Below are 26,045 nucleotides of genomic sequence, written 5' to 3'. Positions count from 1 at the left end.
TTGCTTGGAATGCCAACCGGAACCTCGCAAGAATTTAATATCAGTTTTCACACCTCTCCTGTGAGCAATAATTGTTAAGTATCATGTTTTGAGAGACTATAAACTATTTCTAAATCAAAATAATAGATAAATAATTTTTTTCTCATAGGAGCATTTTGGTCATTTTTCCTTGAAAATCTCAAAACCAGCTAAAAATATAGTAAGTGAGTGGAAAGCACATATTTCATAATAAAAAATAAGTTTAGATATCTAAAACATTCATTCAAAGCGAAACTATAATTATTTGAATATAATAAAAATATTCAATAAAATATTCTATTTTCTTATAAAACAATAATTATAAAGTTCCTAGTAAATAATTTTTGTAGTGTAAAAGCTAAATAAATTCATACATACTGTAATACAGATAACCAAAGTATAAAATTTAATTTACAGTGACACGTGGGCCCACGAACGACCAAAAATATCAATAACGGTAAACCTACAATTTTTTTGAGGATGCAAGTCCAATTGTAGCCCTTAACAAAGTGGGCTATCTGCCGACTATCCTGAGCTTGAAATGGATGGAAAGGAGGGTGGTGAGATTATATAATCCTAGTGAGTAAACAAATACCATCGAAAATATCTAAAACTAGGTAAATTGAGACAGATTAAAATAGATCATCATACTGTAATTCATCACCTTTCAACTCATTTCAACCAAATAAAATCAATTCATATAAATCGAGTAATCAACATGGCTTTTGAATTTCTTAAAACTTTGGCTCGTGCCAAAATCATTCTCATAATCAGTTATTAGGGATACCTTGACCTGGGGCTATCCCAACCGAGTTCGCCAAGGCTGTTAAAACATCATGTACTCATAAATCATGTTTTTATTTTGAAAACATAGCCGTTCCTTGGCATTGGCTGAGTCCACCTTCACGTGGTGGTTTGGCGTGAAGTGAACTCTAAAGTTGTACCTCGGGGGTTACCCTACACGCCTCTCCAACCGAGGTAAGAATATAACGGGGTTACCGTGCCCCTCTAATAGGCTGATTCACGGAACCCGCCCACTGCAGCAAGCTAAACCCACCAATTCAATAAAATCTCAACTGCATGACATGGCAATTATGTCACAATCCAGCCTCTCAAGGCTAAATACACAGTTCATATATTTCAACATAAATACTAATTCAGCCATTCATGCAAATATTGTCATAAGCCATTCGATTCAAACCATGAATTTACAACACATGAAAACAGTCTCCAATTACTCTATTTTCATACTACCATTTCATTTCAAGACAATGTTATAAAATCATTTCATTAAATCACATTTTAATTACAAAACACAAAGATTTACCATTTAACTCATTTTCCATAAAGTCACAAAATCGAATAAAAACCACTTTATTAATTCGATCTATCACCCGATTAATTGGCCAATACGTCTAATTCAACTCCAAATAATTCCATTTTTCTCCCAATACTCCAAATCATCAAACACAAATTAAATAACTTGAAATATGGCAAAATCATCCTCACATTTTCTCTTGGAAAATTCGGCCATGGTGGGTGCATCAACACTATAATTTTTCAAGCTTGATTCTCACACCATAAATCACTAATTCCTAACCAAATCACTTGAAATAAAATCAAAATCATCATCAATATTCTACATGGAGAATTCGGCCAATGATGGGTGATGGAAGAACATGAATTTTTCTTGCTTGATTTTCATGCTACACATTACCAATCAACTAAAAACACTAAAATACATTGAAATCTAACCAAATCAAGCATCAAAACCTCTCTCTAAGTGTTCAGCCAGCAAGATACCCATCATAAAATCATGTGATTAAACCATGCAAAATGCAAAAGAATGCATGGGAAAGGTAGATCACAAGTCAAAATCAAGAAATTTTACCTCTGATTGCTTGATTACTTGAAATCCACCAATTTTCTCTTGAATTTTCACCCTAGGATTCTTGTTCTTTCTTTTCTTCCTTTGTTCTTGCTTTGGCCGGCCATATGAAGAGAAATGGGCTGATTTTGTGCTGATTTTTAAGCCAAATAATAAATGGATGAAAATTTGACACATGTCACCATTCCATTAGTCCATGTGTCATACTTACCCATTAAGCAATCTCTCTCCACCACTTAAATTTTCTCAATTATCCATGATAATATTGAGTAAAATCCATGTGCTGGACAAGTGTTGGGTGGTGTAAAATTACAAGTTTGCCCCTAGGGTGACAAAATGACTATTTTACCCCTATGCTCGAAAAAATGTCAAAATTAAAATTTTTCACTTCTCAAACTCAAATTATACTCCAAATGATCAATCTTAGTCAAAAATTTCATCCAACACTCACATCTTAACCTCGGGTAACAAAATGACCATTTTACCCTTGGGTCATGTAAATTTCAATGACTCCAAATCAGCCATCGAACTCCGAATCACCATTTTAAGTTATTCTGGGGTTTTAAAATTCTCAATTTCATCTTAAAATCTCTATTTGGACTAGTTCGAGGCTTAATTCAACTTAATTGTACCATTTGGTATATTGCCGTCCTTTAACGATTTTTAAGGTACCTAAGTAAGCAAACATGCATTCTTATGTAGGAATGGCATAATAAATATATTGTAGAGCTGAGCCTGACAGCACTAGCCCCCTTAAAATAAAATTTTGACCTCAAAATTTTATTTACTGAACTAAGAGAAAAGGTGAGGATACTGTTTTCTTATTTAATGCTCGACTTCTTATGTCCTCCCCTTTATAGGGAATTTCGATTTGTTCACCTCATTTACCTCCAATTCAACTTGAATACTTCATTTATGTCAATTATTATCCTTTAAAATCAGATCAACAGTAACCTTTATAATTATGATATCTTATATCGAGACACCAAACATGCTTCTATTACTATTATTATACTTGAACCATAACTCCATCTCAATCATACCAATTTCGATCGCATTTTATACTTATTTAGGTATATCAATCTCTATCTTATTACTTCATTCCATATCAAATTTCTCGACTTACATTCATTCATCTTATCTTCATACAATATTGTGTAGTTTACAGTATCATTAACATGCCATACACATTCCTGTATATATCCTCAACGTTAGGAAAGATTAATGGCTTCAATCTTTCCTCATACTTCATGTTTACCTTGCATTTAGGAAATTTCAATCTTCTTAATCCTATTAGTCCATCTCATATGGCTTAATCACACTATAGATTACATTCCATTAACTATTTTCCCAAAATTCCTTAGGTCGCCATAAATCAACTTCTGATAATATTCTTGATCGTTAAATTATCTATACAACTCATCAAATATATTGAGTTCAAATCTCGAACCACTAAAACCATTCTTCATTTTAGTTGGGTACATCACTAACTCCACACATACGTATACACGCACATTCAAATGTCCATATTCCTCATTATGTATACTGGTTTCTGTTTTCAAATGACTTCAGACTAATTTCTCTTTGTTCATTTCTATCCATAACCATGATTCGATAGAATAATCTTCATAATTCATACAAATTCTCATCATGCCTGTGCATAGTTCCACATCATTTACATACTTATACTCTTCTTATCATTTCCAATTATATGCTTAAGTTTCCTTGTACTATATATCATTACATCACAATGTCATCTCTATTGAATTATAATCTATTATGCATGTATGCTTTATAATCCCATTGATACTTCAAAAATTTTCCTTGACTTGATCATTGCATGTTATGCAATACCATAATTCCTAAGAGTCATCCTTATTCCTTGATTATCTTTCATGCCTCTTACATATATTATATCCTTATTGCATTTCGATATTAATTTGTCATTTAAGACTTAGACTCATTTGAATCAAATATGCCTCAAGCATTTTCGAATTTCAATTTTCCATAATATTAGAAAAGTTTTTATTATCTGACTTCATTATCAAGGTTAACTTTAATCATCCTTTGTTCCACTCTTTCATATGAACATAACATCATTCTCCCTTAGCCAATTTACAGATTGTACTTGAAATTGTAAAACTTGAAACTATGTCCTCCTTAAGTACTTTTCACTGTCAATACAAGTATCACTCTCAGCTTATGGCTTCCTTTTTATACCCACATAACTTAGTGCTTGCTTTCACTAGATCCATGGTAGAACTTCTCTTGAGTATTTTCTTGGGGATATCCATCTTAAACTTATGTCTCATAACATGTGATCACTTAACCCGTAACTTAGTCATTTATGTGGCATCCCCTTCGGGGCCAACTCCAAGGTATTGTTATGTTTGGATCCCTATTACTTGACTTACTCGAAACCCCGCTCCTAAGGGTGGCACGACAGGCCTTGCAGGACCTTCTCGCCAAGTTTCGAACCCCAGACCTTTTGCTCCCCCCCCTCGAAGGGAACGCCTTTAACCATTTCAGCTTTAACTTATTCATATCGATACCTTCCAAAACCTTAAAACTTCAGTTAACAAAACTTAGAATCAAGTTCAATGACTTTAGATCAACTCGTAAGTTCAACTTCACATCTGTCTCATTTTATTCATGTGTCCTAGACATGAAGTGTTCTTAGCACCGCGACACTGTGACTGTTGGAGTTTACTTAATCAATGTTATTCATCTATATTTAAGGTTACTACACTAATCATTCTCAACCGTTTGGTTTCCCTCCAAGCTTACGTCACAATTTTCATAACCATTTATATCCTCTTGTGCTTATCACATATAATAGGTAAAGTCGATATTTTCAAATCCATCTCATTCTATAACACTTGTCAACAATCAATAAATCCCACTTTAGAATACTCATTCCATATTGTATAGTAACTTCACCATATAGTATGACGACATTATGTTCCTCCATTATACTATCATGCATACTCCACAGAAATTAATTAAAAGATTTACGTACCTTAACTAATGCTAATTCCATTTAATCATATCTTAAATACTCCAAACTTGTAAATTATAACTCTAAGTGTATGTCCATATATTGATAATCTTTATATATTTCATGATCATGAAAACTACAACTTATAAACTAGCTTTCAATCATATGCACACTATTAGAACATTAATTTCAACATGTTTAATTCTCTTTTGGTGGTATGTTAAGATTATTCCTGAATACATTTCCATATTAACATTGATATGCCTTTACCATAGCATTTAGTGCAAGTTTGATGAAAGAATTGTCTCCAAATAACTCTTAAATACATAATTATCAAATTGTATACCACTAAATGTTAAGATCTTAACTTTATTCATCAATAACCAATCACATTTATTAAGTGAATAATTTACTTAGTTATTACACCTTGCCTTTGCGATCATAAGATCAAAGTTGTCCTAAACTTAGGATCCAGAAGTTCTCTCTCTTAGTGTATATCCAAACATCAACATTTTCTAAATTCCTTACTTTGAGGAGATCACCTTCAAGACTGATCATTCGTATCATAGGCCACACTTTGAACCAAATAAACTTTTAAATTGATCTTTTAAGTAATTCGTATATCAGTCTCAATTATAGAACTTCATATGGCACTTAGACTAGATTCGATATTTCCAAGTCATTTGACCTCAAGTTGCGAATTCCACATTTAGTCTTTTAATCCCTCGGCTCCCTCTGCTATGCATAGCAAAGTTCAAGCTTATCCTTAGAGCAGATTTGTTTACTAACTTCTTACTTCATTACCACACATCAATTATAGTAATCATTGATACTCACTCTCAAGTTAATTCACGTGCTTATATCCATGAACTATAATAAGTCCAATCAATTCTTGAAATCTCACAATCGCTTAATTGAAATCAACACCAGTTCTCTCTAAATTGCTGTACCTATGCAACACATATTCACATATAAAATATTTCAAAATTCCAACACCACTTTTATATGGGCATAACAAGCTCAATTAACATAGTGTTCTTATCTTTATGCACATAAGTATGGGTTTACTCTTACCTCAATGCTTAATTTATACACTTCAAGTGAATTACAATCATCACTGTTCATTCTAATCAAAGTGCGCCCCTTATTACCATTATCACACATGCTCCTTTATATTAACCCCAATACAATCCATAGTCCCCAAATCTTTTTTCAATTGACAACCATGAGTTCAATTATAACTCCACCAAATGAATAAATTATCACGGCCTATTAGTCTAACTCCAAATTTTTTTGTCCTTAATTAGAGGGATATATCATTTCATTAATCTTTCATTATGAGCATTCGTTTTAAGATCTCTCTTACACTGGCTCGTGTCACTGGTGGCATCTTAAACCCGGACAACGACCCTACTTATGACCTTTGCATGACATTAACAAGGAAGTGGATTACTAGGAACAAGAGTTCATATAGCTCCCTATCTATGACTTATGCTCCCATAAGATCTATAAGAAGAAACATAACGAGTCTAAACAATTTCAAATTTTATATGCAGATCCACGTATTCTATTCTATCAAACATAATTTAACTTAACTTAACTTAGGCCACACTGACACTGTAGTTTTTAAAATAACTTTAAAACAACTTTAAACCCAAAAGCTCTGATACCACTCTAATTGTCACAACCCGGTGCTCCCCTCGAGCTTGTGACAACCGCTGCGACGTTCCAATAGATATTCATTGTCCGGAATGCCAATCGGAACCTCGCAAGGCTTTAATATCAATTTTTGCACCTCCCTTGTGAGCAACAGTTGTTAAGTATCATGTTTTGAGAGACTATAAACTATTTTCAAATCAAAATAATAGATAAATAAATTTTTTCTCACAGGGGCATTTTGGTCATTTTTCCTCAAAAATCTTGAAACTAGCCAAAAATGTAGTATGTGAGTGGAAAACACATATTTCATAATCAAAATAAGTTTAGATGTCTAAAACATTCATTTAAAGTGAAACTATAACTATTTGAATATAATAAAAATATTCAATAAAATATTCTATTTTCTTATAAAACAATATTTATAGAGTTCCTAGTAAATAATTTTTGTAGCATAAAAGCTAAATAAATTCATACAAACTGTAATACAGATAATCAAAGTATAAAATTTAATTTATAGTGACATGTGGGCCCACGAACGACCAAAAGTATCAATAGGGGTAAACTTACAGTTTTTTGAGGATGCAAGTCCAACTGTAGCCCTCAACAAGTGAGCTATCTACCGACTATCCTGAGCCTGAAATGGGTGGAAAGGAGGGTGGTGAGATTATATAATCCCAGTGAGTAAACAAATACCATCTAAAATATCTAAAGCTGAGTAAATGGAGACAGATTAAAATAAATCATCATACTGTAATTTATCACCTTTCAACTCATTTCAACCAAATAAAATCAATTCATATAAATCGAGTAATCAATATGGCTTATGAATTTCTTAAAACTCTAGCTCGTGCCAAAATCATTCTCATACTCAGTTATCAGGGATACCTTGGTCTGGGGCTATCCAAACCGAGTCCGCCAAGGCTGTTAAAAAGTTATGTACGCATAAATCATGTTTTTATTTTGAAAACAAGCCGTTCCTTGGCGTTGGCTGAGTCCACCCTCACGTGGTGGTTTGGCATGAAGTGAACTCTAAAGTTGTACCTTGGAAGTTACCCTACATGCCTCTTCGACCGAGGTAAGAATATAACGGGGTTACCGTACCCCTCTAATAGGTTGGTCCACGGAACCCGCCCACTGCAGCAAGCTAAACCCACCAATTCAATAAAATCTCAACCGCATGACATGACAATTATATCACAATCCAGTCTCTCAAGGCTAAATACACAGTTCATATATTTCAACACAAATACCAATTCAGCCATTCATGCAAATATTGTCATAAGCCATTCGATTCAAACCATGAATTTACAACACATGAAAACAATCTCCAATTACTCTATTTTCAAACTATCATTTCATTTCAAGACAATGTTATAAAATCATTTCATTAAATCACATTTTAATTACAAAACACAAAGATTTACCATTTAACTCATTTTCCATAAAGTCACAAAATCGGATAAAAACCACTTTAGATAATTAAGATGATAGTAAGGTTACTCACTATTTCGGGAGTCGAATTTTGAGCACTTTGATTCTTGATCCTCGGGTACTATCTCTTTACTTTTGCCAAAATGCTCACCACCTAGACATAATGCACAATAAGTCATTTACTACATTTGTGCTAAATTGTTATAAAACCAATCCAGGCTCTATACTAATGCATGAAATGGGATGTGAAATGCTCGGGTAACTATCTAAATACGGTGTTCAATATAAATTCAATTATGTACCTAAATAAAACGGCATTGGCTTAATTCGATCTATCACCCAATTAATTGGCCAATACGTCCAATTCAACTCCAAATAATTTCATTTTTCTCCCAATACTCCAAATCATCAAACACAAATTAAATAACTTGAAATATGGCAAAATCATCCTCACATTTTCTCTTGGAAAATTCGGCCATGGTGGGTGCATCAACACTATAATTTTTCAAGCTTGATTCTCACACCATAAATCACTAATTCCTAACCAAATCACTTGAAATAAAATCAAAATCATCATCAATATTCTACATGGAGAATTCGGCCAATGATGGGTGATGGAAGAACATGAATTTTTCTTGCTTGATTTTCATGCTACACATCACCAATCAACTAAAAACACTAAAATACATTGAAATCTAACCAAATCAAGTATCAAAACCTCTCTCTAAGTGTTTAGCCAGGAAGATACCCATCATGAAATCATGTGATTCAACCATGGAAAATGCAAAAAAATGTATGGGAAAGGTATATCACAAGTCAAAATCAAGAAATTTTACCTTTGATTACTTGATTACTTGAAATCCACCAATTTTCTCTTGAATTTTCACCCTAGGGTTCTTGTTCTTTCTTTTCTTCCTTTGTTCTTGCTTTGGCCAGCCATATGAAGAGAAATGGGCTGATTTTGTGCTGATTTTTAAGCCAAATAATAAATGGATGAAAATTTGACACGTCACCATTCCATTGGTCCATGTGTCATACTTACCCATTAAGCAATCTCTCTCCACCACTTAAATTTCCTCTATTATCCATGATAATATTGGGTAAAATCCATGTACTGGACAAGTGTTGGGTGGTGTAAAATTACAAGGTTGCCCCTAGGGTGGCAAAATGACTATTTTACCCCTATGCTCGAAAAAATGTCAAAATTAAAATTTTTCACTTCTCAAACTCAAATTATACTCCAAATGATCAATCTTAGTCAAAAATTTCATCCAACAGTCACATCTTAACCTCAGGTAGCAAAATGACCATTTTGCCCCTAGGTCATAAAAATTCTAATTTGACTCCAAATTGGTCCTCAAACTCTGAATCACCATTTTAAGTTATTTTGGAGTTTTAAAATTCTCAATTTCATCTTAAAATCTCTATTTGGACTAGTTCGAGGCTTAATTCAACTTAATTGTACTATTTGCTACATTGTCGTTCTTTAACGATTTTCGAGGTACCCAAGTAAGCAAACATGCATTCTTATGTAGGAATGATATAATAAACATATTGTTGAGCTGAGCTTGACAATTCTGATCCTATTAGATAAAAGGAAGCTATTAATGATGTAGATGCTAAAGAATGACATAAGGCAATGAAATCTGAGTTGGACTCCATTGATTCCAATAAAGCTTGGACTCTAGTAAATCCACCTAAAGGGATAAACCCTATAAGGTGAAAATGGATTTACAAGAGAAAAATAGGAAGTGATGGGAAGGTAGAGACCTTCAAGGATAGACTAGTGGCCAAAGATTTTACCCAAAGAGAAAGGATTGACTATGAGAAAACCTTCTCGCTGGTTGCTATGCTTAAATCCATCAAGATCCTCCTATCCATAGCTGAACATTTTGATTATGAGATATGAAAAATGGATGTCAAGACCACATTTTTAAATGGAGATCTTAAAGAGTGCATTTATATGGCTCAACTAGAAGGTTTCATTAAAAAGGTCCACGAGCATAAAGTTTGTGAATTGCATAGGTCCATTTATGGACTTAAGCAAGCATCTAGGTTTGGGAACATAAGATTTAATACTACTATCAAATCATACGATTTTCAACAAAATGTTGGTGAACCCTGTGTCTAGAACAAGATACATGATAAAAGGTTATTTTTCTAGTCTTTTATGTTGATGACATTCTACTCTTTATGAATGACGTAGGAATGTTATCAATAGTTAAAGGTTGGCTGAACCAACAATTCAATATAAAAGATTTGGGAGAAGTTGGCTATGTTCTGGGGATCAAACTTATAAGGGATTGTAAAAACAAGCAGATAGCATTATCTTAAGCATCCTACATAGACAAGATTTTGGCCAAGTTTACTATGCAAGATTCTAAGAAGGGTTTTATGCCCTCTAGATATGAATCAAACTTTATAAGGAGATGACTTCTAAAACTCCAGAAAAAGTTGAAAACATAAGATGGATTCCATATACATCTACCGTTGGAAGTCTCATGTATGCTATGTTGTGCACTAGGCCAGATATTTGCTATGTAGTTGGATTAGTTAGCAAATTTCAGTCAAACCCAGGTATAGAGCACTAGACTACAATCTAGTGCATTTTTAAATATCTTCGTAGAATGAAGAATTACATGTTTGTATATTCTAGAAGTGACCTTGTAGCAATAAGGTACACTAATTTATATTTTTAGTCTAATGTTGATTCTAGGAAATTGACATCAAGATTTGTTTTCACCATTGGAGGAGGAGCCATAATTTGGAGGAGTTTAAAGCAATATTGTATCACAGACTCTACTATGGAGGCAAAGTATGTTGCGGCTTGTGAAGTAGCAAAAGAAGCTATATGGCTCCGTAAGTTCCTTATATACTTTAAAGTAATTCCTGATGCAGACAAGCTTATTACACTCTATGGTGATAATAGTGGAGTAGTGGTTAACTTAAAAGAATCATGGAATCAGAAAGTAGCAAAACATATTGAAAGGAACTATCATCTTGCGCTAAAGATCATATAACATGGAGAAGTACTTGTGAAGAAAATTTCAATAGAGTAGAACCTCGTCGATCCATTCACAAAGACTCCAACATAAAAGAGTTTTGATGATCATTTAGAAAGTCTTGGAATAAGGGATATGTCATACTTGCTTTAAGGCAAATGGGAGATTGTTATGAATTTTGAGAATATAATGCCCTGGAAAGTAAGTATATTCTCATGCTTAATTTCATTAAATTTGTAATGAAGTACATTTTGATAATAAGACGAAGAGTTTGTTTTAAGTAAGCATTCATTATCTAGTTATTAAGGTACCATGATTCTATTGAGATATTAAAATACATTTGTATAAAGAGTCATATATAGAAGACATGTATTTTAATTGAATCTAAAAATTATTCACAGTCATCTAATAAAGCTGATCACTTTATTGTGTTAAGACTGTAGTGTCCAGATCACTTCTAACGAAATGAATGTGATTCATTTCAAGGGAATGATGAGTCTCAAATCATCAAAATGGTTGACTTTGAGTAATGATACTATAACATGAATTGGAATCTTGTAAGAATCAAAGTTATGTTTAATCGTTGCTTAAATCTTGATCTCACACTTATGCATTTGCTTATAGTAGAACCAAAATCTTGATGGACAGTGGACTTCTGTTTAATTTCCTTATAATCTTTGATTTACCATGAGCATGATCATCATAAAACGTTGATTTAGACTCCGTATTTTGGGATTATAATTGAGATGAACATTTAGGAATATCCTAATAATAGAGTTCATAGCATTAACATCACTTCTAGTGATTTCAGGAAGATTGGTGATTAATCTGAACCAAGTAGATTGATGAATTAGCTACTCATCACATCTAGATACTCAAAAGATTAGATCTAGAGTATTGAATCACTAATTGGATGAAATTTGAGACTAGGGGACAAAATTGACATAAAGGGAAAAATGGTAATTTCACATTTTGTCATTGTATGGTTATGAGGGTTCACAATATAAGGTTTGCAATTGGACAACTAATAATTAATGTCAAGTATTAAATTGTTTCTTATAATTATACTTAATCCAATAGTGCAATCATGAATCTATGGTGGAGTGATTTCATAGTTAATAAGTTTGAATTATTTTTAATGAGATTAAGAATAATTCTAAGTTTATTAGAGCTTAGAATATCTATGTCCAAATAGATTCCCCACTTAGCTTCATAGAATTAAACTTGTTTAAGTTGGAATACATGTTTTGATTTAATTAATTAAATTATGTACAAAAATCGCAGCTTTAACATGTTTGTCATAATTTAGATAAGAAAACATGTTTGGTTTTAATTTAGATAAGAAAATATGTTTGTCTTTATTTAAGAAGAGAAAAATATTTTTTATCTTAATCTAGATAAGAAAACATATTTGTCTCAATTTAGACAAGATAAAATATTTTTGTCTTAATTAAAGACAAAAGTTGTCTTAAATTAAGATAATGATATAAGGATTCTTGCAAAATGAATCTAAACATCCATGTTGATAAAATGAGACTTCATGTTTGACTATCACTCTTTTATTTAGTATTAATTCTTTTTAAATAAAGATGGATAATAATAAAATAAGAGTCATTATTCAATAAAGAGTTTTATTTTATCAAGAACTCTAAATGATAATTAAAGAATTAAATTATTTATTCTTTAATTTTAATTTTGATAATTATGGAGCATGTTTGATGCTTCCATAACTCTAAATAGATGGTCAAGATCGATTCAAATGTGTTTGATTTTGATTAAACTTTTGAGGTAAGAGTTTTAATAAAAAGAGAAGAGATTGGAAGAAAAGAAAAGTACATACTTTTTCTTGAAAAAATTTAATTGTCACTTCTCTTCTCCTCCTTTAAACTTTGTTGTATCTTTCTTCCACTTTCCCATTCTTGGTTGTTTTTTTTTTAAAGAAAATAACCATTAATTTTTAGAAAAAAAAAAGAGACAAAATCGGTTATCATCTTGTAGTCTAGCATTCCACACCTTATCCATTCAAGGTTCAAGTTGAAAGTATTCTTGAAGAATAAGTAGTAAACTTGTTTGGTCAAGAAATCATTCATTGGTGTGGTAGTGTCTAAAAATAAGAATCTCAAAATAAAAGGTATGTTTTTCTTTACTTAATAGATCTTTATTTTTTTTCCTAAGATGTGATTATGTTACTTGCAATAAGAATGATACGTGTTTTCGCTTGTGAAATTGGATTGCTTACTTTCTTTATAAAAGAAAATTTTGAAATCCATGCTTTACATAATCACATCAATCCACTAAGATCCTATTCCATCATAAATATATTTATAGATCTAGTTACATCATTTTGTACGAAAACGCATTTTTTCAATGATAGTAAAGAGAAAATCCTACTCAACACAATAAAAAACTTTCTCAAAATCGAGCTTTGTAGAAATTTTTTTATTAAATAAGAAGCATGAGCTGCAGGGAAGGTTTTTATGGAGGAAGACAACAGGGGAGCTTAGAGAATAAGGAAAGATAGAAAATAGGAGAGAATCACTCAACTATTCCTTTTTGTATTACATATATATTGATCGTCACTCTACCAAAACCAGCCTTGCACCTCGGTATATGAGAGTGAAGTGTTGAGGAATAACAACTAAGCACTGAATTCTAGACTTGGAATTTTGTGTTTCACAACGGACATAGCAACGGTAAACAAAAATACCTGGCAAATAAAAAACGTGGCTTTCTCAGCCTTATAGACCAAATAAAACGACTCAGTAACACACCGTTTAGCCACAATGAAAGAAACTGTAATAAGAAATAAAACGACAAGCTAACTTTTGTTTCATTAACTCTTTAACAAATGGTTGAAAATGACACTGTATCTCTATTCTTCCTTTCTTTAACTGGTTGTTAAATTGGTGCCCAAACTCATCTTCTTTTCCTTTACCAGATGGAATTACTCAACTCTCAACACACCTCCTTAATTCCAGATGAGTAAATTCCTAATTTACCTCCCAAATATGCAAACTGCTTTATGTTCAAACATTTAGTAAATATGTCTAGTAGTTGTTCATTTGTAGGATAGTATTCTAGCTCAATTTCTCCTTCTTTTACTGCTTCCCTTAAGGCATGGAACTTAACTCTGATATGCTTTGTACGCCCATGTTGAACTAGATTCTTAGCTATGGCAATAACAGATTGATTATCTACATGTAGCAACGTTCCCTTGTTTTGTGAGAACCCCAATTCAGCGAAGATCTTTCTTACCTAGAGTGTCTGGTTTACAACTGCAACAGTGGCTATATATTCTGCTTCTGTAAATGATTGAGCCACTATTTCCTATTTCTTAGAACTCCAAGAAAACACTCCACTTCCAAATGAAAAATAGTAGCCACTTATACTTTTTGAATCATCTAACGAGCCTGCCCAATCACTATTAGAAAATCCTTGAAGTTCCCCACTTTCTGCTTTCATAAACTTGATTCCATAGTTAACAGTTCCTTTAACAAACCTCAAAATTCTTTTTGCTATAGTGAAGTGTAAAATAGTAGGAGATTACATATACCAGGACAAAAGACTGGTAGCATACATCAGATTAAGCCTGGTTGCAGCTATATACAATAAAGAACTAATAATACTCTTGTATAGTTTTACATCAGCACCAGTTGAGCATCATCTTTACAAAATTTACTACTTGCAGTTAGACGAGTTCTAATAGCTTTACAGTGATTCATTTGAAATTTTCTTAACAAGTCCTATGCATACGTTGTTTGATGAATGATTATTGATTCTGAAGATTGAATGAATTCCATTCCTAAAAAATAGGTCATCAGACCTAAATTAGTCATTTCAAAGTCCTTCAGCATCTGTGACTTGAACTCAGCTAGATAATTTGTCTTAGGACCAGTGACAAGTAGATCATCAACATACAATGCCACTATTAGATTAACAGTATCACTACCCTTCTTTATATAAAGTGCTGCTTCAGTAGAACTTTTGATAAAACCTTGATTCAACAAGTGAGCATCCATTCTCTCATACCAAGCCCTTGGTGCTTGTTTGAGACCATAAAGAGCTTTAACTAATTTACAGACCTTGGCTTCAGAACCCTTCACAACAAAGCCATTAGATTGTTCTACATATATATCTTCTGTTAAATAACTATTCAGGAAAGCTAATTTTATATCAAATTGATAGATTAGCCAACCTTCTTTTGCAGACAGAGCTATCAATAGCCTAATTGTATCATGCCTGGCCACAGGTGCATATGTCTCCATGTAGTCCACACCATATTTCTGAGCAAATCCCTTAGCTACTAGTTTTGCCTTGTACTTGTTTATAGAACCATCCGAATTCACTTTAGTTCTGAAAATCCCTTTGACACCTATAACATTATGATCTGCAGGCCTGTCCATCAGCACCCAAGATTTGTTTTTCCATATCATGTTCATTTCAGCTTCCATGGCCTATTTTCAATGTTCATCAGAAACAACTTTAGCATATGAACTAGGTTTTGAGATTGCTACATTACATCTAGCATAAACATCTGACAGACTTCTTGTTCCTCTCACTGGCATCTCATCCACATCATCTAAGTTCAACTCAAAATCCTCTTCTGCCAACTGATTTTTTATTGAAACATAGTTATTTGACCTTGCAACTAGCTTGGTTTCCCAATTCCACAACTTACCTTCATCAAACACTACATTTCTGCTGATGAATAACTTCATGCTTTTGACATCTAGCAGTCTGTATCCTTTTGAACCTTCACTGTACCCAAGATGGATGGCTCACATAGACTTATTGTCCAGCTTGGTTATTCTTGCATTTGGAACCTTAGCAAAGCATATACATCCAAAGACTTTTAAATGTTTAACTGAGGGTTTCATGTCATACCAGGCTTTATATGGAGTTTTGCCTACTAGGGCTCTAGTAGGAGACAAATTTAGTAGATAGTTAGTAGTATTAACTGCTTCTACCCACGAGAACTTAGGTAACTTCTTCTCAAATAGCAAGCACCTAGCCATTTCAATTAAAGTCCTATTCTTTCTTTTTGAGACACCATTCTGTTGAGGGTTATAAGGCACAATCAGTTGATGCACTATGCCTAATTTGCTTATATATTCTTCAAACTCATTAGTAGTATACTCAGCCCTATTATCACTCCTGAGCTTCTTAATAGTTAAGCTCATTTGATTTTCAACCAAGGCTTTGAACTTAGTAAATACCCTTAAGGCATTAGATTTCAACTTTAAAAAAGAAATCCAACAGAACCTAGTGTAATCATCAATAAAGAGCATATAATACCTGCTTCCATTCAAAGATGGTGTTTGCATTGGCCCTCTAATATCAATATGCAGCAATTGTAGCTTATAAGTTACTTTCCAGGTTCTGCTTTGTGGAAATGATGCTCTCCTTTACTTATCATACTGACACACTTCACATATCTTGTTCAAGTTTGCCATGTGAGGCAACCTATTAACCAAGCTATTTGAAGCCATTAAACTCAGTGAACCATTGTTCACATGTCCAAACCTCCTGTGCTATAATTCAGTATCAAACAAAGTGCATTTGAAAGCAATATGTTTTAGAGTCATCCAATTTAATGGGAAACATTTGTTTCTCATTTCCACTGTGAATAATTCAATTCCAGTTGGATCCTTCACTGTGCAAGCTTTGTCTTTGAACTTTAATTCAAAGCCTTCATCCACCAACTGACCTACACTTAGTAAATTCTGACTCACATCAAGAGCAAAATAAACATTTGCAATTGACTTGATGCCACCAGGTGTCTACTCTCCCACTATACTAGTTCCAAGGATCAGTAGCATATCACTATTTCCAACTTCCATTTGAGTTCTAAAATTCTCTTTCAAATTGATAAAATTCTTTTTGTAACCTGTCAAGTGGTTTGAGCATCCATTATCTAGTAGCCAAACATTGTTTTTCTCTTCATTGTCCACCTTTTTGACCATGAAAAGTACTTCATTATCTACTTGATGCTCCTTAACCACAACTACTTTCTCATCAGCACTCTTGCCTTTGTTCTTACACACTTTCTCCACATGTCTTTGTTGGTGACACTTTCTGCACTTCACATGAGGTCTAAACTAGCAATAGTTTTTGTGTGATTTGTCTTTTTGCAATGTGAGCAGGGTGGATAAACTTTTTTCTTATCCCCATTTTTCTTCTCCTCAACTTTCTTTCCCTTATCCTTTTTGTCAACATCATTCCTCCTAGTGTTGTTGCTTCCTACCCTCTGATTTTTAGCCTTGGCAACTAAAGCACTCTCTGTGAATCTATTTTGCCTAAAGGCTCTTCTCTGCTCAAGTCTTTCTAATGCATTGACTAGTTCTTTCAATGTCATCTGAACAATATCCCTTGAATCCTATAAGGAGGAGATTTTTTATTCATATTTCTCAAGTAACCCCACAACATCTTACTGACTAATCTCTCCTCTATCATCTCCTTATCCAGCAACCTAAGTTGGTTAACTATCTCCATCATTTTACCAGAGAATTCCCTAATTGTCTCACTCTCATCCATTGTTAACATTTCGAATTGTCTGATTAGATTAAGGACCTGAATCTTCCTGGTTCTATCACTACCTTGAAACTTATCCTTTAAATGATCCCAAACTTCCTTAGGATTATCTAGATGCATTATCCTAGTAAAGATTTCATCAGACACTGTAAATTATAAGCAAGAGAGGGTCTTATACCTTTTTGCTTTGTCTTTTTCAAACTACCTTATCTGAGCTAAGGTTGGATTAGCATAACGTTGCTCTAGTTCAGTCCCAGTCTCCACCACCTCCCAAAGACTGAAGGCTTTAAGATAGGATTACATCTTTACCGACCAGAAAACATAATTTTCTCTAGTGAAAATTGGAGGAGCAGAGGTGCTAAATTCAGTAGTAGCCATGACCAAAAGATAGATCAATAACCAGGAAGCCGCAAGCAAGGTGAATGTCAACTAAGGAAAATGGTCCCTTAAGATCACATTATTGCTCTGATGCCATGTAGAAATTTCTCTATTAAAGAAGAAGCATGAACTATAGTGAAGGTTTTTATGAAGGAAAAAAACAGGGGAGCTTAGAGAATAAGGAAAGATAGAAAATAAGAGAGAATCACTCAACTATCCCTTTTTGTATTACATATATATTGATCGTCACTCTACCAAAACCAGCCTTGCACCTCAGTATATGAGAGTGAAGTGTTGAGGAATAATAGCTAAGCACAGAATTCTAGACTTGGAATTCTGTGCTTCACAACGGACACAGCAACGGTAAACAAGAATACCATGCAAATAAAATACGTGGCTTTCTTAGCCTTACAGACCAAATAAAACGACTTAGTAACACATCGTTTACCCAAAATAAAAGAAACAGTAATAAGAAATAAAACGACAAGCTAACTTCCGTTTCATTAACTCTTTAACAAATGGTTGAAAATGACACCGTAACTCTCTTCTTCTTTTCTTCAACTGATTGTTGAATTGGCGCCCAAACTCATCTTCTTCTCTTTTACTAGATGGAATTACTCAACTCTCAACAAGCTTGGCATAATGCCACTATTGTTTCGAAGCTATTTCTTCGTACTGTGAATAACTTCATTAACAAGTATAATCTCATCCACAATTTGACACCCACTAACAAATGTGCTTTAGGTGTTGCTAATTATCATATTAATGGCCTTTTTAAGACGATTGACCAACAACTTTGCTAAAATATCCATAAAAAAAAATTCGACTAAGTAATAAAATGAAAATCTAACTAGGCCCAAAAAATTCCAAAGATGTGAAACTTCTTTTCGGTAATGTGAAAGTTAACAAGGCCCAAAAAAATTGAAAATCTAATTGAGAAAATTTGAATCCACTGATTATTATAAAAATAGTAATAAATTCACCTAGATAAAATGTGAATCTACAATACGCATTTCAAAAAAATAAATTTAAATTTTTTAAAAATTCTATTAAAGCTATTGTGACGGATTTCTTTTTTTTTTTCCTTCATATGGAGACCATAACCACGAAACATCTTTGTCGACGGGTTTGGAGGTGGAATGCTCTCAATTATCAGCATCAAAGAATTTAAAAAACTAATACAAGAGCTAGCAAAATTCAAGACGAATTGATAGAAAACATTGAGAGCTAAAAAGTAAAAAGTAAAAAAATGTGATAATTAATATTACAAGTAGTACTATTATCTAACATTTACAAAAACTAATTTTTAACATTATGCTCAACTATTTCTAAATAAAATAAAAACTTTGATATATTGTTTAAGTTGAAGAACATTATTATTATATATCTTATAACAAAGTCCAAAAATCCCATCATAAGGGGCCTCTTATAAATATCATGTTTGTAATAATATTGTTTGTTCGAAAGAACCATCAATAAAGTTCATACATATATGTCTCTCTAAATTATTGCTTAGGGCCTTAGGCCAATTAATATCAAGTGCATGATCTTAACTACCCACCACAAGAAAATATCTAACATTAGCCTCATTATCTTATCCCAATGATCTTATGACAAAATTTAGCCTCCCATTTACCAAGCCACCCACTTCACCATCATTAACTGCAAAACCTACTTCAATCACCTATTTTTATTAAACAAAAATAAATGTAACATTTTATTTATTTTTAATTCCTTTTGTTCTATATCTATTTTCCCCCTGGATTGTTGTATTTAGTAAACGTTGCTTAGTTTCAAAACAAGAAAATAGAAAAAAGCATGGTCAAAGTCAAGAAAGTGGAAAGTGTCTTACAATTCCAAAAGAAACTACTTGGTATTATAAATTCGACAAGGGCTGGTCGCCTCGCCTGCAAAGATGGGTGTGAGAAGGAGTCAATGTTCGCGGCCACGTATTTTTCAATCCAACAAAACCTTGAGCGGGTCTTCAATTCTTATATTTATTATATATATATATATAATAACAATATAAACATTAGATTAATTCAATCATTAAAAAATAAGATTATAACAATACATTGTCGATATCTACAATACGATGTAAAACACAATTTGCATTTTATAATATACAACTGTCCATGCTTTGGGTTTTTCAAACATTTCTTTTTAGTTGTTTGGATTCAATTTTTCTTTTATTAACGACCATATAATAATTAGATTAAATTACAGAACTCTCCCTGCAGACATATTGGTATATTACATTTTTTCGTCTCTTGCAATAAATTAATAATATTAATTAATTTATGAATTATTGTTCTATGCACATCAACAATGGAATTTTTAAAATTTACAAATAGAATTAAATGATTATCTTTTGTATATTTAATAATTAATTAATTCATAAATATACTTTAATGAGACGCGTGTTAACTTTTTACTGCTATTTTATAGAATTTAAAGAAACCACGTTAATGTATAACATAATTTTCTTAATTTATAGCATTTTAAAAAACAAATTGCAAAAAAAAAGAAAGAAAAGTAAATAAATGTTATATAGTGATATTAAATGGGTTTTATGATCCAAAATTTAATATTCAATCAAAATTTACTAAAAACATGTGTGGATTATTTTTAAGAAAAAAGGGTTTAAATTTAAATTTTCAAATATAAATTTTATATTTCAAATTGAAAAAATGTTAAACAATCCAAAAAAGAATTTAAATTCCTAAGGAGTCTAATATCTCAACTGAGATATAAAAATTTATGTCTTATTTAAAAAAAAAAAAAAAACTGTCATCCTTTGGGCAAGTTACAAGTGAAGGGTCCAAAAGGGAAATGCCGACCACAACCTTTGACGTCCATTACCAGAAAAAGGGCTAGAAAACCAAACAGCGACCAACTGTCGGAAATTACGTAATAATCCTTATCTTTGGACGGACGTTACCGAGCCTAAACTCCAAAGCTTCGTTGAAACCGAACCTCAATGTCTCTATCCAAATTACTAGAAGTCTTACTTTTTTTTTAATTTATTTTTTATATATAAAAACGGAAAAATAGAAAAACTCTTGCTCTTGTCAATTAGTTTCATTTCCAAGCAAAGGAAAAGAAAGACCTTAGACTTTTCATTAAAGCTTTATAAAGAGAAGAAAGGAAAACATTTCAGACTCCAAAAAAGGCGCCATTTTCAGGTAATTTTTTTTATATTATATGTTGGTTTTTTAATTAGTGAATTTGTTCAATTCTGATCAGGATTGTGGGGGTTTTTTTGGGCTTTGAATTGATTCTTTTTCGATTTTGGGAATTTTGGTTGAGTTGTTTGGTTGCTGAGAAAATGAAGGAAATTGTTTCGTTTTTTTTTCTTTTTTCTTTTTCGGTGGAAAATTGAAAAATAAAAAAAAAATGAAGATTTTGAGTGAAAGCTGAAAGTTTTGTGGTAATTGGTTTATTTATTAATGGTTATTTGCTTGCATATATATATATATATATTTTTTTTTTTTGGGTATAGCCTATAGGAAGAAAATTTAAAAATAAATATATAAAAAGAGAAGATTTTGAATTATATATGTAAATAAATTGTAAGAGAGAGAGGTAGGGAGAAAGGGTATGTTATAGCATCTGATGTTCATATGCAAGGGGTTTCAGTAATGACACTTAAATGAAAATTAAGATTTTGATTTCTTATATGTTGCTGAACTTTATGATATCTAATGTTAAGTTTTAGAGTCAAAGACTTTGTATGTTAGTTTTGGAAGTGCATTTTGCAGCTTTTGCGATACATATTGATCTGACTTTAACTGGAATTTTTGCTACATTGTTGTGTTTTGTCAGGACCTTTCCTTTTGGATAAAAAATGGGTGATCATCTGGTTCTATGCGTTGACTGTCTCATAACACCTGAAAGTTTGCAATCAATGCAAGAAGCCAAGGCTGCGGGCTCTTCTGGTGAGAGTTCTTCTCAAGTTGCTCAGCCACATGCTTGCGCTGTCGATGTTGAGGAAGTGCATGAACATGGTTCCTCAGAAGAAGAACCACTTATCCAGACAGTTGAATGCCGAATCTGCCAGGAGGAGGACTGCATTAAGAATTTGGAGACACCTTGTGCATGCAGTGGCAGTTTGAAGGTATTCACTTTTTTGGAGCATTTTGAGACTTGACTCTTTTCTGCTCCATTTATAGCATGCTATTAGCTCCAAAATTTTGCAATTGCCATTAGCTGTAGTACTATAAAGTTCCTTTTTTTACGGAAAGATATTTGTGAGCTATGCTTGAGTGCCATCATGATGTGGAGAAAGGGCTTGATGGTTTTTGCTTCGTTTTTACCGTCAGATTACTTCTAAGTAGTTCTTCTTTAATCATCATATGATTTTATTGGCTCATCTTTTGAGTTTTGCAGTATAATCGCTTTGGCTGACAAATTTTTTCATTATCCAGTTTGCCCACAGGAAATGTGTTCAGCGTTGGTGCAATGAGAAAGGAGATATAACATGTGAGATATGTCATCAGGTAAACCTCTTCTTAAGAATCTGGAATTGTTACTTTCTTATCAGTTCAACTATGAGGAAGAAATCTGCTGCTTTTTGTATTTGCATTTCGCCCACGCATCAATTTTGCATAGTCATGAAAGTAAACAAGTGTCTGGTTTTAGAGGGTAACAGTTTTACTTTCCTTTCTTTTTTGTTGATGAATCACTGATTCAGTTGTTGATTGACGCCAATGATGTATAGTTGCACATTCACCTGGTTGTATGATGTTCTCTGTCACACATTGAAGATGGGGAAAAGACCTTTATATTGTGGCTGTTTTTAATTTCTGATGCAGAAAGAATGAACACTAGTTATATGATAGCTTTATTTTTCTGTAATGTTTGAGCTCCCTGATCTTGAAGGAAGTTTTCAATTTTAATTTTTCTGCTGCCTGTTTGTTTAGGTTGACTCGTGATGTCATTTCATCTGATGGTTTTGTATTGTTTATTGTATCTTTATGCTAGCAACAGTCATAAATGCTCAAGGTTATTTTTCTTTGCTCTTTGGAATCCTAGGGGGAATAACTTTTGTGGATTTTATTTTCATAAGAGAAGTTTGATGCTTTGTCCAGGTCGCAATTTTTTATTTTCTTTTAGTGGTTCTGGGCTTCATCTTTAAACCCCAAATGTAAAATCAGTTATGTCATAAAGGGTTTTAAGTGTAAAAGCATTAACTGTGATGTGTAAAATATGGATAATCCTTCTGTTTCAAGGTGTTTGGATGGAACCATTCATGTAAAATGGAGCAGTATTTTGGCTGTTTTCTTCAAGTAAAATTAACAATAATATTAATCAAAGGTTCCTTTCAATACCTGGTCCTTTATTCTAAAACATTTAGAGAGTATTGACCCTTCATTGCATGAATGACAGCTAGTGTATCCTGAAATTCAGTCACCATAGTATATTGTTCAATTGTTCTTTCTCATCTAACTTTATGTGCCTAGTTGTTGTCAATTGGTGAGCTCATCCTAAATTAACTTTACGTCTAAAGTAGTTTTTTTCTGCTAGTGGAAAATGAGATGTACATCAGCAGCCACCTTTTGATTACCAAGCCCTTGTGGAAACCATGATTTGATCTGAAATGACTTGAGTAACAGATTGCAAGCTACCTGTATGCAAGACTGTATTATTATAGATATCATTATCTTTGTGTGTACTTTGTGCTGAGGGTTGGATATTGCTGATCTACGTCGTTTATGTTCAACATGACATAGGTTTGGCTTTGTGTGTTGAAGACTTAAAATGTGTCTGGTTTAATGTGCAGTTTTGCCTGCTAATAAAATAGGCTTCTGCATCAAGCTTTTGATGAAATTGTTTTTTTTGATGTCGCATGGTTTCAAATGACAGAAGAGTGTATTTGCAAATATGCTCTGGTGCATGTAATCAGATGCATTTGATAGCACTTTGCTACTAGCTGCTACTTGATGATTTTGCTGTCCATGTGATATATAAAATATGTGTGTGTATTTCTTGAAAGATTCATATGACAACTATGTTTTCATTAATTAAAATATGTTTAGTTTTGAGTTGAATTATCGGACAGACCAAATTTACTGACTTTTTCCTGCAAAAAATCTTTGATTTGCAGCCTTACCAACCGGGATATACTGCACCGCCACCTCCCCCTCAGTCAGAGGATGCTACAATTGATATCAGGCAAGTCTCAAGTGTGCGATTACTTACCCAAAAGATAGGCTTCATAAAGATCAGTTTTGCTCTAACTTTGCTCTCTTTTTCTTTTTTGGTTTTTTCTAATTGATGTTGGTCCTGTAACCATAATTGAAACTTTGATATTTCTAAGAGCCTTTTCTGTTTGTGAGGATCTATCTATGTCAGAAGCTGTTTGGTAATCTGTGGGACAGGTTGATATCTTATGCTCATCACTTTTGACCGTTTATTATCTTATTTGATATGTTGATATAGTGAGGGTTGGACTATCCCTGGGGCTCCTTTGGATTTGCGGGATCCTCGAATTTTAGCAATGGCAGCTGCAGAACGCCATCTTTTGGAGGCAGATTATGATGAATATGCTGATAACAATGCTAGTGGAGCTGCATTTTGCCGCTCTGCTGCCCTAATTGTAAGGTTTTATTCCTCTAAAAATAAAACAATTTTTATTGGCTGTTCTTACTTAATGGCATGTCTTAATAAAAGATCTTGGTGGCTTCTTCCTTTCATTTCCTTTTATAAGTTTTTTGCTCACAATAGATTGAATATCAATGTTCAAGGCATCTTGTACGTTATGCAATGCAGTATTCTTTCATCTGGCCATGTCTTGTTGAACTCGCAGTGTCCTAGTCATCAGCCTCATCTGTAGTTTTACTTTAGATTGTTGGGTTGGGTCCTAAATCCTGAATTCCTTGTTTTTGCTTTTGGAGGAAAAATAATCACAATTTTAGTTCGCAGTTGGATAATACATTTTACCTGTCCTTACCTACTTAATCAATAATTAATGGGAATTGCTGTCAATTTTCTTTTTCTAGTTCTGTTTAGATCTTATTTTCTCTGCTTATTGGCAGCTAATGGCTCTTCTACTCTTGAGGCATGCTCTGTACCTAACCAATGGAGATGCAGAAAATGATGCATCTACATTTTTCTCTGTAAGAATGGCGTGAATTTGCATTAATCTTTTAGTAATTTATATTGTTTCGTTGTATAATTTAAAACCTTTTATGCTACACAGCTTTTCCTCCTCCGTGCTGCTGGCTTTCTTCTCCCATGTTACATTATGGCCTGGGCCATCAGCATACTGCAGCGCCGAAGGCAGAGACAGGTAATGGTTTGTGCTTTCTTGAAAAATGAGAGCACTATCTTACTTAAGCATGTTGAGATTATTGATCTAAACCACAGAAGAAGAATACTGAAAATGTAGATTTATGTCTGCCTTTTCAGATTTGTACTCCACATGCTTGATAAGGATGAGATTTATGTAAAAAATAGTGCAGCAAAACTGTTTGTTTGTAGGTAGTTTTATTCATTAGAAGCCAAAATTCAATTAAGAACTTCAAAGGTTTCTATGTATGATATCCTCTTTGTCACTCCTAGTAGTCCAGTTTCCACAAACAAAAGCTAAATGGACTCATGCTGTTTTAGCTGCTGCATGGCTATTTTAAACTGTCTATTACTTGGTTTCTTTTGGTAATTAATTCATTTATTTTTCCCCTATCGAAACAGGAAGCAGCAGCCCTTGCAGCAACTGAAGTTGCATTTATGATACAGGCAGGGCAACGTCGGGGTGTACAGTTCACTATTGCACCAGGTCCTGCAGCCACTCCTCATCAGGAGCCACTTCAATAATGTGACAGTCCTTTTCTTTGGTAAGAGGCTATGGTGGTGAAGAGTGTAGGTTAGTAATGAAACTATGGGTAAATTGTCTTACTCATTCTACTAGCAGTGAAAGAAAATGGGGAGATTGTGTTCTTCGCATTTGTTATGTTGTACTTCTAATTGTTTTTCAGAAAACCCTGAAGATGTTTTTGTTCCGTACTTATTTGAGGGCATCAATGTCACTGTTTATGTTTGTACATAAATCTTGAATCTCATTGCCTCATTTTCACTGCATGAGGAACTTGTATTCCTGGAGTTGTTGGCGCAGAAATATAATTCCAAACTTTCTTGGATA

General features: G+C 33.1%; 1 protein-coding gene across 1 annotated transcript; it reads left to right on the top strand.

The window, feature by feature from the left end:
- Window positions 1–20,930: 20,930 nt before the first annotated feature.
- LOC18604689 (uncharacterized) lies at window positions 20,931–26,045 on the top strand. Its single transcript, XM_007037290.3, has 8 exons — window positions 20,931–21,090; window positions 21,731–22,022; window positions 22,333–22,404; window positions 24,012–24,079; window positions 24,347–24,503; window positions 24,943–25,023; window positions 25,107–25,196; window positions 25,598–26,045. The coding sequence occupies exons 2-8, from the start codon at window positions 21,753–21,755 to the stop codon at window positions 25,718–25,720; spliced, it is 861 nt and encodes a 286-aa protein (XP_007037352.3). The 5' UTR covers window positions 20,931–21,090; window positions 21,731–21,752; the 3' UTR covers window positions 25,721–26,045.

The sequence above is a fragment of the Theobroma cacao genome, chromosome 3 (assembly GCF_053813885.1).
Source record: "Theobroma cacao isolate CCN51 chromosome 3, ASM5381388v1, whole genome shotgun sequence".
Taxonomy (NCBI): domain Eukaryota; kingdom Viridiplantae; phylum Streptophyta; class Magnoliopsida; order Malvales; family Malvaceae; genus Theobroma; species Theobroma cacao.
This window is presented reverse-complemented; position numbering and strand designations above follow the sequence as displayed.

Coding starts and splice junctions, on each gene's coding strand:
- LOC18604689 (XM_007037290.3), top strand. CDS start 21,753: ATGGGTGATCATCTGGTTCTATGCGTTGACTGTCTCATAACACCTGAA. Junction 22,405..24,011: donor CATGTGAGATATGTCATCAG/GTAAACCTCTTC, acceptor TTTGATTTGCAG/CCTTACCAACCGGGATATAC. Junction 24,504..24,942: donor GCCGCTCTGCTGCCCTAATT/GTAAGGTTTTAT, acceptor GCTTATTGGCAG/CTAATGGCTCTTCTACTCTT.